The 15,863-nt window shown below is 50.0% G+C and overlaps 1 protein-coding gene across 1 annotated transcript; it reads left to right on the forward strand.

Annotated features, from left to right (window-relative positions):
- The first annotated feature begins 327 nt into the window (after nt 1-327).
- Nucleotides 328-12,202, forward strand: C11H1orf216 (chromosome 11 C1orf216 homolog). Its single transcript, XM_029571221.1, has 2 exons — nt 328-450; nt 7,235-12,202. Exons 1-2 carry the CDS (start codon nt 444-446, stop codon nt 8,089-8,091), a joined length of 864 nt encoding a protein of 287 aa, XP_029427081.1. The 5' UTR covers nt 328-443; the 3' UTR covers nt 8,092-12,202.
- The last annotated feature ends 3,661 nt before the right edge of the window (nt 12,203-15,863 follow it).

Consider the following 15,863-nt stretch of genomic DNA (forward strand, 5'->3'; position numbering starts at 1 on the left):
ATACAAAATTGAAAATTAAATAAAATCTGGACGACTAGATGGGCCAGTTTTTTTTTTCTGCCTTCATGTACTGTGTTGCTATGTTACACTGAGACCTGGTTAGTATTTTCATGCTTTTGGGGGGATGTGGGGCGTGGATTTGGATTATCCGGGGAGAAATGGTGTCTTCAGAAAGCTGTCATGTTTGGTGGCTGTGAAAGGACTTTAAATAAACAGTGGGACCTGCTAGGCCGGCTTGTGGGTAATCTCTGATTCACCCTGAGCTGCTGCACACACACAGACACACCCAGCCCACATGGAAACAGCAGGAACCGGTTCCTTCCAAATGCCGGGGACAGCAGGTTCCTGCAGCTGATCAGGGTCCGCAATCCCATGATATACTGACTCTGCCCGTCTGGATATGTTGGTCAGGAGACTTAGGGCACCTGCTCCAGGGGAATTCCATGACAGGTGAGAAAGTTACTGTTCTTTAAACTTTTTTCATAATGTGATTAGTGCAGTCGGACTTGGTTAAGCAGCTCAGCACAACTTGAGCACTGACAATGGTGGTGGGACAGCCCATCTTTTAATCTGTTTACTGCTAGGCCAGTGAACCTGGAATTAATAAAGAGGTGTTCTCAATACAAAGGGTGTAGTCTGTATACTTTCTGCCTGAGACATGCTCAGAGGATCCCTAGTTGTGAAGGACAGATGGCATTACACCTGGAAATTAATTGGAGAGACGAGACGGACCTTACAGTCCTTATCTGTTGTCATATCCTATGTTTCTATGTTTCAGTGCTATTTGGTTTATCTGAATGTTTATTACTCCAAATAAAGGGCCTTAGGCACAGAATGGGAAAAGTCCTTTTTCGAATAAGGGCTAAAGAACTTATTTTGAAAGAGGCTTCCACAGCTGGACAGAAAACAGGCAGATTGGTGAAGTCAGTCCAGATGTGCATGGCACACCATTGTATCAAAGGTGCAGCTGTATTCAGTCTGAAATGCAGGTGCGTGGACAGTGCAGAGGTCTAGGAAAACACCTTTTCTCCTCTGCTATCATGTCTGTAATTGTTAGCTCAAGGCGAGTTACACTCATTTGACGTAAAGGAGAAAGTGTATGGAACATAACAGGAAAAAGCCGAAATGCTTTTGTTTAGTGTTGATTGTAAAAGGGACTGGAGAAAGACCACATAGAGTCGGAAAGGCCACTTCTGGTAGTGGGGTAATGTCAGCTGAGGGTTTGCATGCAAGGAACTTGCAAAGGGACTGGATGGGATACATCCAAAGATATTAAGGGAGCTGAAAGAGGTTCTGCTGGGTGGAGAGGAGACTGTACTGAAGGAAAGGATAGAGAAGCATGGTTTTACTAGAGGGATATCATGTCAGACAAATCTGATTGCTTTTAGTGATTGGGTGAACAGAGAATTAAATCAGGGCGGATGCTAGATGCACTATTCTTGGATTTCAGCAAAAATGGACCCTGTCCCATATAGGAAGCTCTTACATAAACTGAGCAGCCTGGGGGTGGACTCCAAGGTGACGGACAGGATTAGAGACTGCCTGCACGAGAGACCATGGAGGATGGCGGTTAATGGAGTTTACTCAGAGGAAAAATGGTGGTTAGGGGAGTGCATCAGGGACTGGTTCTGTTCAATATCTTTGTGAGAGGTAATGCACAAGGGTTAGAAAGAAAAGTTTGTCTCTTTGAGGATGATACTAAGATATGCAACAGGAAGGAGCAGCGAGAATGAAAAGTGATTTAATGAATCTCATGGGCTGAAATCCAAGGGAGTGGTACACGATGGTGGGGAAGGGGGTGGTGAGGTGCTAATATGCACTGAGGAGGAGAGAGACCTTGGAGTAGTCATATCTGATTATCTCAAGGTGACAAAGCCAGAGGAACACTATGGGAGGCATAAGCAGCAGATAAAGGAGATAATGCGTCAGTAGAAGGCATTGATGAGACCTCTACTGGAATATTGAGATCCATATTCTGACGCATTTAGCAGATAACTCAGAGGTTAGCCAGCTAACAGGCCGATTCAGTAAAACTCGCACGAGAGCGGGCGAGCGCCCAGGCCACTCTCCTGTGCGCGTGATTCAGTATTTAAATGAGGGCCCGCGGTAAAAAGAGGCGCTAGGGACACTAGCAAGTCCCTAGCGTCTCTTTTTTGACTGGAGTGGTGGCTGTCAGCGGGTTTGACAGCTGATGCTCAATTTTGCCAGTGTTGGTTCTCGAGCCCACTGACAGCCACGGGCTCGGAAACTGAACGCCGGCAAAATTGAGCGTCCGGTTTTCAACCCGCGAGCTGCGGGCCGATTTTAAATTTTTTTTTTTTTAATTATTTTTTACTTTGGGACCTCCAACTTAATATTGCCATGATATTAAGTCGGAGGGTTTACAGAAAAGCAATTTTTACTGCTTTTCTGTGCACTTTCCCAGTGCTGAGAGAAATTAACGCCTACCTTTGGGTAGGCGCTAATTTCTGAAACTAAAATCTGCGGCTTGGCTGCACATTTTACTTAGTGAATCGCACGGGAATAACTAATAGGGCCATCAACATGCATTTACATGTTGCGGGCGCCATTAGTTTCGGGGGGGTTGGACGTGCATTTTCGACGCGCTATTACCCCTTTCTGAATAAGGGGTAAAGCTAGCGCGTCAAAAACGTGCGTCCAAACGCGGGTTAACAGTGCGCTCGCCCACTCTCCTGTGAATTTTACTGTATCGGCCCGTAAGTTAGGAGCGAGCGTTCTGGGGGTGTAATGGGGACGAGTTTAGTTATCTGGCTAACTTTAAGATTGCCAACTATATTCGATGGTGTGGCTGGACTATTGAAGATCCAGCTGGCTTTGTTATCTGGACTGCATCTGAATAGGGACCTCACTGGGTCCAGTGCTGGAAGCTGTACTGGTGCTGGTCCAGGCAAAGGTAACCAAAATGGTGTGAGGTCTGCAGCAAAAGCTTTGTGACAGGAGACTTAGGGAGGAAAAACAGGTCTACCCTAGAGGAGAGGAGAGATATGATAGAAGCACTCAAAGGTGTTAAACTGAACCCCAAAAGCTGAGTCCTCTACATGAGGTGAACGGGTCACCCTGTGAGGCTGCAGGGAAACAGACTTGGGAAGCAGGGCTGAGAATATTTCTTCTTGACGAGGGTGGTGGGCAATAAGCCCAGAGGATCCCTGCTGGCCACAAGGAAGCACTGGGGTAGCCTGCACAGAGTGGCAGGTGCCACCCCAGACAGCACTGGGCTTCCAAGAAGGCTGCGGGGACCTGCAAGGAGTGAGTGGTGGCTTCAGCCCCAGAGGAAACAGTGGTGCGAGCTGCAAACGCTGCGCTCCTACAAGACAAGGGCTGAGCCCGGGAGGCTGCCCTGGAGTCCGAAACCTGCCCCTGATTCATGGGAGGGGTCCTGGGTGCGGCTGAGCCCTGCTACCCCCGCAGGGGCCGCCCTCCCCTGTTATTCTGAGCTGGCAGATGCGCGCCTAACCGCAGCCTCCCATCCAGAGCCGGCGGAAAGCTTCTCCCCGCCCTTCCGCCCTCCGCGTCGGGGGCTTCCGCAGGAAGGGGCTGGGAGTCGCCGCCGCCGCCGTCGCCTCGCTGCTCGGACGCGGTGCCGCGGGATCCGGGGCTCAGGTACGCGGGGGAGAGCGGGGGGGGCCCCCCTGCGCGATCTGCCCCACCCCCCTGGGCTGGGCTTTCCCCCTCCGCCAAGCAGCGGAGGCGGACGGACCCCGGCTGCAGCCTCGCCCCTCCCCCCCCCCCCTGCACATCTGGAGGCAGCTTCCCGGGCAGGAGCAGCTCCATAGCAGAAGCCTCCTTACAAACACTGCCCAGTCCTATCCACCCCCCCCCGCCCCCCCAGCTCTTTCTCTTCCCATTTCTGATTCTACTGCAGGCAGTGACCTCAGGGCCATTTTCTGTCCGAATTTCTTTGCTCTGCTCTGAAAAGGGAAGATTTATTTTGTAGCCTGGTGTGCAGGGATTTCGGATGAGGGCATTGTACTGGGGTTGGGTACCTGGCTGGCTGTGATCAGTGCAAGCTTCCCGTGCTCCCATCTATTGATGCTGCTTCTGGGGCCTTGGGGCTCCCACGTGTCTGCTGTAATTTGTACTGAGAGGGGGCCCTGCCATGGGAGAGTGCGGTTCTCAGCTGCTGGCTCTGCAGGACAGTATAGGAAGCCCATGACAGCAATAGCTGAAATGCTGACTTACATGGCGGGGCCTGCCACAGTAGGCATTGAATGGTATATTTTGAGGCTGAATATGTTGCGGTAGCTGCTGGATGGCATTTTGTGGGTAGGGACATGTTTTGGGCACTGAGGTGAACTGTAGAAGGATGCTGTGTGTGTATTGATGCTATCAATGGCTTTCAGCACCTCTTCTCCACCTTATAAATATAGAGTCACCTTTTGTTAGCGACCACCTGAAGCTCTGCTAATGCACCTGAATCCTGCCCTGCAGCAATGATTGTAACTCCTGTTCTGAGACCCCCACGCAAAGCTCTGCCAATGCACCTAAACCCTGCCATGGGACACCTCCTACTACTCCAGGAAGAGGTCCCTCTCACTTAGGTTTACCAGTGCATGTCACTCTCGCTCACATTACCCCCTGCTATTCCAGTACTTGTGACTTCCATATACAGCTCTGCCAATGCGTCTCAATCCTGCCCTGCAGCAACCACTGCTATTCCAGTGCTGACATACACACAGATGGCTCTGCCAGGGCACTTCAGTCATGATCTGAGGTGTCCCCTGCTATTTTAGTCCTGGACTCTTTCTGTGCAGAGATAGGGTGCCAAATTATGGGGTGTCCGTAACACATAACCCAATATTAACTGAAGCAGGAGTTCTCACAACAACTTTTTTTTTTTTTTTTTTTTGTGGCTGAATTGACAATTGTTTTCTAAAATAATTAATTCCAGCAGACTTGTTCATCTATGGTAGCTGCCCAAAAAGAAGAAATCCTTTGGTGGCTGCACTAGAGTTTATGTGCCCCTGTGTAATGTTTGAAGGGTGCTTGGCTGTGGTTGAAGAGGCTGTTACTTTGAATCTGGCTCTGAAGTGGCTTTTGATGTTGCCTACCTGTCGCTGTCCCTTCAGCACCACTGAGGTGGCAGGCAGGAAGGGGGTCCCAAGCCCAGCACAGGCCCCTCGCTCCCACCCTGCCCAGGCTCTGCTTGCGGCACCACAGGGGACACACGGCACAAACCCTTGGCTTTTTCTCTCTGACGCCGATTACACGTGCGGGTTAAAAGGTGGCTTGGAGTGCAGAGGCAAACAGTTTCTTAACCATCCTGGGTGAAGGCAGGAAGACGACCGCTTTATCTCCCATAAAAGAAATTGCTTTTCATTGTTAGGGATGTGCATCATTTTTACAGGAAATGAAAACCAGGAAAACAAAACAAAAAAGAAAGCCTCCAAAATTCACTTTCTGACTTTCAGAAAATTAAGAAACAAAGCCCAAAGAGCCACCAAAACAACAAGAAAAAAACCCCCACTCATGTACCCTGGCCAGGCCCAAATGCCTCCTCCCGAAGTCGCTTACCCCTTTCCTGGAGTCTGCAAAGCGGAAAGGGCCAAGCTGAATCCCTGGGAGCTGCTGCATCACTCCGGGGTGCCTGGGCAGCGATCCTGCTTCTTTTAACTTCACCCACCCCAGGAAGGGGTAAGAGGGGCACGGGAAGGCCGGGGGGGGGGGGGGGGGGCGGCAATTTATTTTATTTTATTCAGTTCTTAAAATTTCTTTTGGTTCAGTAAATCTAATGTGCAAAACAAAGAAATGGCCTTGCAGACCCTTGTTAATTGTGCAACAATTCCTGAGACTGGCGGTGCAGATCTTGTTGTTGTGAGAAGCTGCACCCCAGAGTTTTTTGCCACCATCAGCCAAGTAGATTCAGCCAATGCAGAACATGACCCAAAGTAATTAAAATTTAAATGCATTAAAAGAGAACCCCAAGCTATAACATAGTAACAGAAGTAGATGGCGGCAGAAAAAGACCAATTGGCCCATCAGTCTGCTCAGGTTTTTGGATGACAGAAGAAGCTACACATAGCAGATAGCAAAGGCCATAATAGTAATTATTTCCTGACTCATGTAGCACACTGTTAGTTGTTATGCCGTCTTCAAATTAATTTAGAAATCTCGTATTCTGTTTTTTCAAGCATAATTCATAACAAAGCGGATTTAAAACACACACAAACCAAAGAAACAATATCACAAAGAGATAATGCCCGAACACATCACACAATGCTAAAAAATCCTTTAAAAAAAACCAAACAAACCCAAATTAATAAGCAGAAGCAAATTAACAGAAAAGTAAAATCATGATGGAAAAACGGTCATTATATTCTAATTGCAGACCAATACCTTATAAAAACTATTCAGGAAAAGGAAAGCCCAGAAAAAACTGTGAGAAAAGGTGCCCACCCCATAAAGATCATCCAAATCCACCCTTGAAAACTCCCCAGCTATCATAATTCTTCTCATAACCAGAATAAACTGAATAGAAGGAATGACATCCAATAGGCAAAATACTCTTCACACCGAGTGAAGAAGCAGACTTTGCATTTACGGCAAAGCAGTGACAATGTGAGCTCGGTAAGTGCGTGCGTTCGAGCGCTGCAGGAGCTCGCTCGGTAAGCGCGTGCGTTCGAGCGCTGCAGGAGCTCGCTCGGTAAGCGCGTGCTTTCGAGCGCTGCAGGAGCTCGCTCGGTAAGAGCGTGCGTTCGAGCTCTGCAGGAGCTCGCTCGGTAAGCGCGTGCGTTCGAGCGCTGCAGGAGCTCGCTCGGTAAGCGCGTGCTTTCGAGCGCTGCAGGAGCTCGCTCGGTAAGAGCGTGCGTTCGAGCGCTGCAGGAGCTCGCTCGGTAAGCGCGTGCGTTCGAGCGCTGCAGGAGCTCGCTCGGTAAGAGCGTGCGTTCGAGCGCTGCAGGAGCTCGCTCGGTAAGAGCGTGCGTTCGAGCTCTGCAGGAGCTCGCTCGGTAAGCGCGTGCGTTCGAGCGCTGCAGGAGCTCGCTCGGTAAGCGCGTGCGTTCGAGCGCTGCAGGAGCTCGCTCGGTAAGAGCGTGCGTTTGAGCGCTGCAGGGCAGCAGTATGTACAGTAAACACTACAGATCTGCACTGGGTCCGAGTGCCTTCTCTAGGGAGGTCCTGTGGGTTCTGTTTGGTCTTCCCTGTATAGAACCTGATAACTCTGAATCTGGCCATCCAGTTGGTCTTTATTTACCTTTGTATGTGTTTGTTTTGGCAGCTAAGAACAGAGAGACCAGGAGAGAGATGTTTGCTGTACATGAAACCGAAGGTCCCGTGAATTCACTGATTTATGAAATGAACCGAGAATCTGCCTTTGGTGGCACAAAGGAGCCCAGGCAGGACAGGAACTCTAACATTGTGCAAGAGACATGTGACAAAAATGACAACTGGCAGGCTGGGCTGCGCGATGATCCGGCCAGCACCGCTCTTCCAGAAGACAATCTGGTGATAGCGCAGACGCAGAGGGCCAAGGGACATCTGAAGGAGATTTCCCAGACAATGAAATCGGAAGGAATTGGCCTCTCGTGTGAAGATGACGTCCGGAGTCCTCCAGAAGGGGCCGAGATCAGATTTGCAGAGTTGAATGAAGGCACTGCAGACACAGGTGGAGGATGTGATGACTGGGCAGGTTCCCCCCTGGAGGACAATGGCTATGCCAGCAGCTCCCTCAGCATCGACAGTCCTGACAGCGCCACCGGTAATTTGTGGGATGGCCCAGTGGCATCCACCGAGGGAGAGGCCCTGACCGAGGACCCCAAGCTGGCTGATGCAGAAACGTCCCCTGATTCGGACAGCTTCTTTCCTACTCTGCTGGAAGCTTTCCAGAACCTGCAGGAGAAGGAGAAGTTCAAGGAGCTGGAGAAGGAGAAGCACCACGTGCAGCTGACCATGTATCGAAGGCTGGCACTGCTGCGCTGGATCCGCAGTCTCCAGCAGAAGGTCGTTGACCAGCAGAACCGGCTGCAGGAGAGCTTCGACACTATCTTGGACAATCGCAAAGAGCTCCTCCGATACATCCAGCAGGGTGTGACCTGCTCCAAGGAGCCCATCCGTGCAGCTGAGGGAAGCACCTGAATGATCACTACCAGAGCACGCTCCTTGCTCAGGTTTTAAAACAGACAGCATCTTAGCACTCGGAGACACTTGGGCTCACCATCGATCTGTTCTCAGTGTTTTCAATGTGTGTTTGCTACAGCTCAGGCTTCTGACTGAACATGTGCTTTGCATACGTTTGTGGGTGTGTGCACCAGCTTTGCAAGTTATTTCTCCATCAGGCTGGACCCCATCCTAGCCATGGAATTAGAAAAATCCTCTTGTAAATAAGATCCATTCCCCTGCCCCCCCTGTTCCAGGTACTGTGTGATGCAAGTTTGTGTTCTTGGATGCCATGCCAGAGAGAGGTAGAAAGGACCAGATATCTGGGCTCCAGGGCCAGCCCTGTTTGTTTCTGATCTGGCAGTTTGAGCTCGAGCTCAGTCTGAATTGTCCTAGTCTGATCATTGCATTGACAGTCTTCAGCCGGGGGGGCTGTGCACCAAGGCTCCCTCCAGAACCCACCAGTCATGGGCTCCAAATCCAGCCACAATAACCACAATAACCAAGAATCCCTCCTCCCCCTGACTTCACAGTGACCCCTGTCCCAGCAATCCAGAAATGAAACCAGGAGCTTTCAACATGTAGTGCACAGTTCTGCCACCGGGGCACCGGGCAAAGCCCACAGTCATGCTTTAAGGGAAATACGGTTTGTGCTGCTGGTGGGGTGAGAGAATAACCAATTTAATAAAACGGCATGTGGACTGTGCCCTCCCCCCATCCATCCTAAACTCAGGCTGCGGTGTTAATAAGGCCTAATTAACTGGAAATCTCCTTCTGTTCCATTAGTGCAGGACTGAGAGATCAGTAGCGAGTGCTGGCAGGTCGGAAAGGTTTGTAGCAAAATGTTGATTAACCAGTTTGTCACCCTGCCAGGGTGCTCCTAATCCAAACTAATAATTACACCTCCTTCCAGTTTTCAGACACCTTTAACAACAGTAACCTGGTAAATTCTGTTCTAAGCAAAAGCTTAGGCTTTTGTTTAACAGGAATGAGACACAAAGGGGCCCCGACTGCTTCCGATTTTCCCCGGAAAACAGAAACGATAATGACCTGAGACTATGCAGAATACGGGGATTAATTCAGGGAGTTTCTCTTGTGTAGAAATGAAATGATTCCAGCTTTCCCCTGGTTGGGTGGGTCAGTAGTAAGAAATCTGCGCAGAATACACAGCAGCAGGCCAGCCCGGCCCGCAGGTGAGTGCAGAATGGCCCTGGTTCCATCCCCAGGACGGCAGTGACGCCAGGCCCTGGCTCCGGACCATGGGGAGGGAGGAGTGAATGACACCAGAAAACACAGAAGCAAAGCTGCCTCTAATGCTGCCGTTTCCATGGAAACCTTTGGCCTCCCAAATTACTGCTGTTCGTGGATTTATACAAATCCAGGCCTCTTCGGCTTTGTAAGGTGAGATGTTCTGGTTACATCTTTGCTTTAAGCTGCAGCCGGGCAATATTTTATTTATTTTCAAAGTATTAATAAAACCAGATGCTGCAGCCTTAGCTCAGGCATCCTAAATTCCTCCTGGGAGGGAGGCGGGAGCCAAGTCAGAAATCTTCGCCAGGGCTCTGTTTCCCTTCTTCGGACCCAGCCGGTCCTGGTGGGCTGTTCTTATTTCCCCAAGAACAGCAGGGCTACGACGAGTCCATGCAGGCAGTGGGGTAATAACCAGGACTGGCCCCCGCCAGCTGGTACTGCTCCCGGGAACGCCAAGGAGGGCAGCAGGTGCCTGGTCAGGTCTTGGGCTTCACCTGCCAGCAGTTAGAGCATCGGCCATCTTTCAATCAAACAAGGATGAATAGGCGCTTACATTATTTTGGCCTAAGGATGGTAATTTTCAGTCGCGTGCATACACGCAGCTGGAGGTCTGCCCAAAGTTACAGCGGTATCCCTGCCCCGAAAGTACCCGCGTGTGTGTCAGTACACGCTCATTCTTTCATGCAAGGATCCGCATTTCCCTGCCCCGAAAGTACCCGCGTGTGTGTCAGTACACGCTCATTCTTTCATGCAAGGATCCGCATTTCCCTGCCCCGAAAGTACCCGCGTGTGTGTCAGTACACGCTCATTCTTTCATGCAAGGATCCGCATTTCCCTGCCCCGAAAGTACCCGCGTGTGTGTCAGTACACGCTCATTCTTTCATGCAAGGATCCGCATTTCCCTGCCCCGAAAGTACCCGCGTGTGTGTCAGTACACGCTCATTCTTTCATGCAAGGATCCGCATTTTATTAAAGCATGTGGACATGTTTTATGTGCAAAATAATTCCACTAACCCTCCACTCATTTTATAAACCTGGCTGATTCATGGGTGCACCTCGCTTATGTACTTCCAAGCACCAGTTCTCCGAGACCTCCATCACCCATATCTCACATTGTTTACTCCAGACCCCCACCACACCCAAAATCTGCAGCCAAAAGAGAAGTCAAATTGAATATCTGTGCCCTGAATAACAGCTGTAAACGCATGCCTGCATGTGCTCCATTTACAGAGCATGCAAGTATGTGTATCCTTCCAACCCCAGTGTAAGTCTTTGAAAAGCACCCTCTGTGTTTTCTGATTATAAAGAACCAATGGGCCAAGGACTGATGAAGGACTTTTGGATGCCTTGGTTAAGGCCGTGACCCACTGTGACAACCCTGGGGCCTACTGCTACTATAAGATGACTAAAACATGCTGAGCAGCCCAGGAGATCATGTGACACCTCTCAGATCACCCCACTTTCATAATTAATTGCGCAGTAAAACGTGAATTTAAAGCTTGGTGCATATCAAAATCGGGAGACCTGCGCACATGTAGGATTTTAAAACCCTCGCACGTGTGCACACAAGTCCCGATGCACACATCAGGAGTGTGGGGGTGTTCCAGGATGGGGCCAAGAGATGTGTGCACGAGTACCTACACAACTGGGTGTGCGTCCAGGTCTGCTGTGGAGGAGGTGTAAGTCTAAACAAAAAAAAGATTGCATGCATCTGTGAGATGTTTGAGGGGTATGGAGTTACTGGGGGAAGTGCAGGCCCCAGCTGGTGGATGATGAACGCACGTCTGTTGTAAAATCCCCTCAGATGATCGTCCGTAAGCAGAGTTTCGCTGCTGGGTGTGCACAAGTTTAAAATTAGGCACCCAGATATGAGCGCCTAGGCTATTTTATAAATGCACATGTAAATGCAGTAGCTGTTTCTCTGGGCATGCGACCACACGCATGCATATATGTGCGCCGGCGGGCCCATTTGAAAGCTACCATCTCTCCGTAGTTTTTCTGCAGCTGTCCTGGAAGACTGAAAACACACACTAAGGAGAGCTCCACTCCACAGAGCACATGAGTAAAGACAAGATGACATAACATCTGTGCTTCAAGACCTTTGAGAAGCACTACAAACCCCCCCCCAGCCCCCAAACTCAAAAAACAAAACAGTATATTTCCCTGTCATTTCCGCTTTGCATTCTCTTTAACCTGTATGCTTACACTGAAATAAATCCGTTTCTTCTCAGCCAGTTCCATTCAGATGCTAGAAGTGAGCCCAGTCCTAGCGCATCTCCTGCACATTTCCGGGGTAAGAGAGCTTTGGAAGCGTGACACTGCTATTCGGAAGGGTTGGGTTGGATTCCTGGGTCAGGCTTTTGCTCCCAGGGCTGGCCAGAGCTGGGGATACTGGAAGAATTCTCAGTTGAGTTGTCACTCAGTGGTGACACCTGCTGGCAGACTTGGGGCTTACCTTAGCTGTTAGTGAACCCTAGCTGAGGACGGTCACTGCGCTGGCTGAGCAGAGTTGGGAGGGGGGGGGGGGGGGGATATGGAAATAGGAGGTGCGAGGAGGCCTGGACAGTTTTGGATGAAGGCTCATGGCATGGTAGCTCATGAGGTTGGTTCTGGAAGCCCAGAGGAGCAGGATGAACCAGTGGGCCAAAAAAGATCCCACAGTATTTCAGTCATCTCCACTGAGCTGGGAAGCCAGGAGCAATATTCCTGGAAGTGCCAGTTACATTTGGATTAGCAGGAGGGGACTTTTGTTTAGAAGCATTGGTTTGTGATGTCCAGGATTAATGCTGTACGCTGCATGTAACAGATAGATGCCATTTAATAAAATGTGTGTGAGCAAGGCTGACTTCAATTCATTCTCAGGTCATGCTCTCCAGACCCCAGACCTTGAGAGGTTCTGCGGTCACTGCCTCGGTTTTACTAATCAGTGATGGCTTCCTCTCCCTTACATTTTTTGAGAAATAGTTTTAAGGATATTCTCCCTCTCTTTGTAAGACGTATTTTTAACGCATCATTCCAGCACACTCCTTTGTGCTTAAGGATCAGATTTTATCTTTTTGGCTGGGGTCAGATCATGGGATGAAGCAGTTCAGCCTTTGCAGGCTTGCAGGGCACCATCCTCATCAAGGAAATAATTTTAAACCAAGCCAGATTACAAAAGGAAAGGATCTAGAAAAATTGATCTGATTATTGAACATTAATTTCTTTGTAAAATGTCTGTTCTGCAGATCCAAAATAGTTACTTTGTTTGAGGCAGAATACGAAGCAAAGGTAAAATACGATGTTACATAAAATGCTGTACAAAACCTGGAGCACAATATAGAGAAACAATTTATGAAAGAAATGAACAGACACGAGATACAAATAACTAAACTTTGTGCGTTCAAGGATCTGGGTTTTTCCATTCTGAGAGGAGCAAAGATGCCCCAGAAGGCTCCAGGCAGAGGTGGACGGGGCTGGCAGGAAGGCCCGGTGCTGGGTTTTTGTCAGGTGCAAGGTTTTCCCTGCCTTATCCCCAGGGCGCACTCTGGACTGCGCTCGACACGAGGGATTTCTTCTACAGCTATGGGGAGGGGGCTCCTGGATTGGGCCACTGGACTACCGGGGACTACTTCTACTATTGAGAGGGAGTCACAGGGGAGTAAGTTTGCAACCGGGGGAGGTTAGAACCAGGGGGGGTATGTTTTGGAAAGGGGAGAGTGTGGGACATCGCGCACAATTATTTTTTCTGTTTTTTTACAGATTGTTATGGCTGCGCCACCTCTACAGGTGGTAGGGTTTGGCACATTGGGAGCGGGTGTTTTTCCAGGCCATGTGGCCATTTAGGAAGCATCCTAGGGACATCAGGCAAGCCACTTTATTTTATTTGCATTAAATTGCCCATGCGTTAACTGTTTTGCATGCATTTGTAAATTAAATGTATGCAAAGCAGCTAACTTCAGTAGGGGGGTGGATTTTTGATTCAAATATCGCATGATAAACAGTGTTTTTTGCAGCTTAGTAAATGTGTCCCTAGGTTTGTACCTGAGGCGATGGAGCAGCAGTGGGATTTGAACCCTGGCATTCACAGGCTTGATAAAAGAAAGGGAGCTGAAGAAAGTGAAGGTGTGGAAGAGAGAAAGAGCCTGAAATTGTCAGATCGCAAAAGGCTAAGTGTGCTGGAAACATAAGGAACCCCCCTAGGACTGGGACCAGGCCCTCCTCATTACATATTTGGGCTGGACAGGGAGGGAGGGGAAGCTTGAGCTCGGGCAGATGGGAGGTAGGGAGCACCTGAGCGTTGACCTGCAGCTGCCCTGCCCGGGGGACCTCGGAGAGATTGAATAGAAATTGAAAAAAACCTTCATCCCAGGCCTTTCACCCCGGTTTTCGCCTTTTCTGACCTGCTCAGTGGAGCGGTGGAGAATTCGCGTCAGATTGTGTGATTTCTCTTTCTAGGTCACTGTTCTATGCACTAAAAATATTCCTGATGTTGTATGAAATCACTTTCTCTTCGGTTAATTAAATATTCATTTATGTAATGTTCTCTCCACCCTCGGAAGGACACTGACCACACAAAAGGGATCTTTAACCTGAGCTGCTGCTTAGTTTTGAGAATGAAATGGAAATTTATAAAGATGAAGCGCTTAGGTTGAAATCTCATTTCATGCCCCTGGTGAAATTCATGTGCTTTAGCCACAATGTAAAAAATCAAAAATCCTCAGTACTGGAATAGCAGAGGGTGCTACAGGGCAGGACTGAGGTGCGTTAGAAGAACTGTGGAGAGCAAGGGGAGGGAAGTGTGTGTGCTGGTGGGGGAAAGGGGCTCTCAGTAGTATAATGGAATAGCAGAATAGATAGGAGTGAGGTGCATTGGCAGAGCTGTGTGTGGGGTCTCCATACTGGAAAGGCAGGGGTGCTGGGAGGAAGGATTAAGTTGCATTGGCAGAGCTGTGTGTGGGGTCTCTGTACTGGAAAAGCAGGGATGCTGGAAGGAAGGAGTAAGGTGCATTGGCAGAGCTGTGTGTGGGGTCTCCATACTGGAAAAGCAGGGGTGCTGGAAGGAAGGAGTAAAGTGCATTGGCAGAGCTGTGTGCGGGGTCTCCATACTGGAATAGCAGGGGTGCTGGAAGGAAGGAGTAAGATGCATTGGCAGAGCTGTGTGCGGGGTCTCCATACTGGAATAGCAGGGGTGCTGGAAAGAAGGATTAAGTTGCATTGGCAGAGCTGTGTGCGGGGTCTCCATACTGGAATAGCAGGGGTGCTGGAAGGAAGGAGTAAGATGCATTGGCAGAGCTGTGTGTGGGGTCTCCATACTGGAATAGCAGGGGTGCTGGAAGGAAGGAGTAAGATGCATTGGCAGAGCTGTGTGCGGGGTCTCCATACTGGAATAGCAGGGGTGCTAGAAAGCAGGAGTAAGATGCATTGGCAGAGCTGTGTGCGGGGTCTCCATACTGGAATAGCAGGGGTGCTGGAAGGAAGGATTAAGTTGCATTGGCAGAGCTGTGTGTGGGGTCTCCATACTGGAATAGCAGGGGTGCTGGAAGGAAGGAGTAAGATGCATTGGCAGAGCTGTGTGCGGGGTCTCCATACTGGAATAGCAGGGGTGCTGGAAGGAAGGAGTAAGATGCATTGGCAGAGCTGTGTGCGGGGTCTCCATACTGGAATAGCAGGGGTGCTGGAAGGAAGGAGTAAGATGCATGGGCAGAGCTGTGTGCGGGGTCTCCATACTGGAATAGCAGGGGTGCTGGAAGGAAGGAGTAAGATGCATGGGCAGAGCTGTGTGCGGGGTCTCCATACTGGAATAGCAGGGGTGCTGGAAGGAAGGAGTAAGATGCATTGGCAGAGCTGTGTGCGGGGTCTCCATACTGGAATAGCAGGGGTGCTGGAAGGAAGGAGTAAGATGCATGGGCAGAGCTGTGTGCGGGGTCTCCATACTGGAATAGCAGGGGTGCTGGAAGGAAGGAGTAAGTTGCATTGGCAGAGCTGTGTGCGGGGTCTCCATACTGGAATAGCAGGGGTGCTGGAAGGAAGGATTAAGTTGCATTGGCAGAGCTGTGTGCGGGGTCTCCATACTGGAATAGCAGGGGTGCTGGAAGGAAGGAGTAAGATGCATTGGCAGAGCTGTGTGCGGGGTCTCCATACTGGAATAGCAGGGGTGCTGGAAGGAAGGAGTAAGATGCATTGGCAGAGCTGTGTGCGGGGTCTCCATACTGGAATAGCAGGGGTGCTGGAAGGAAGGATTAAGTTGCATTGGCAGAGCTGTGTGCGGGGTCTCCATACTGGAATAGCAGGGGTGCTGGAAGGAAGGAGTAAGATGCATTGGCAGAGCTGTGTGCGGGGTCTCCATACTGGAATAGCAGGGGTGCTGGAAGGAAGGAGTAAGATGCATGGGCAGAGCTGTGTGCGGGGTCTCCATACTGGAATAGCAGGGGTGCTGGAAGGAAGGAGTAAGTTGCATGGGCAGAGCTGTGTGCGGGGTCTCCATACTGGAATAGCAGGGGTGCTGGAAGGAAGGAGTA

This window comes from Rhinatrema bivittatum, chromosome 11 (assembly GCF_901001135.1).
Source record: "Rhinatrema bivittatum chromosome 11, aRhiBiv1.1, whole genome shotgun sequence".
Classification (NCBI taxonomy): Eukaryota; Metazoa; Chordata; class Amphibia; order Gymnophiona; family Rhinatrematidae; genus Rhinatrema; species Rhinatrema bivittatum.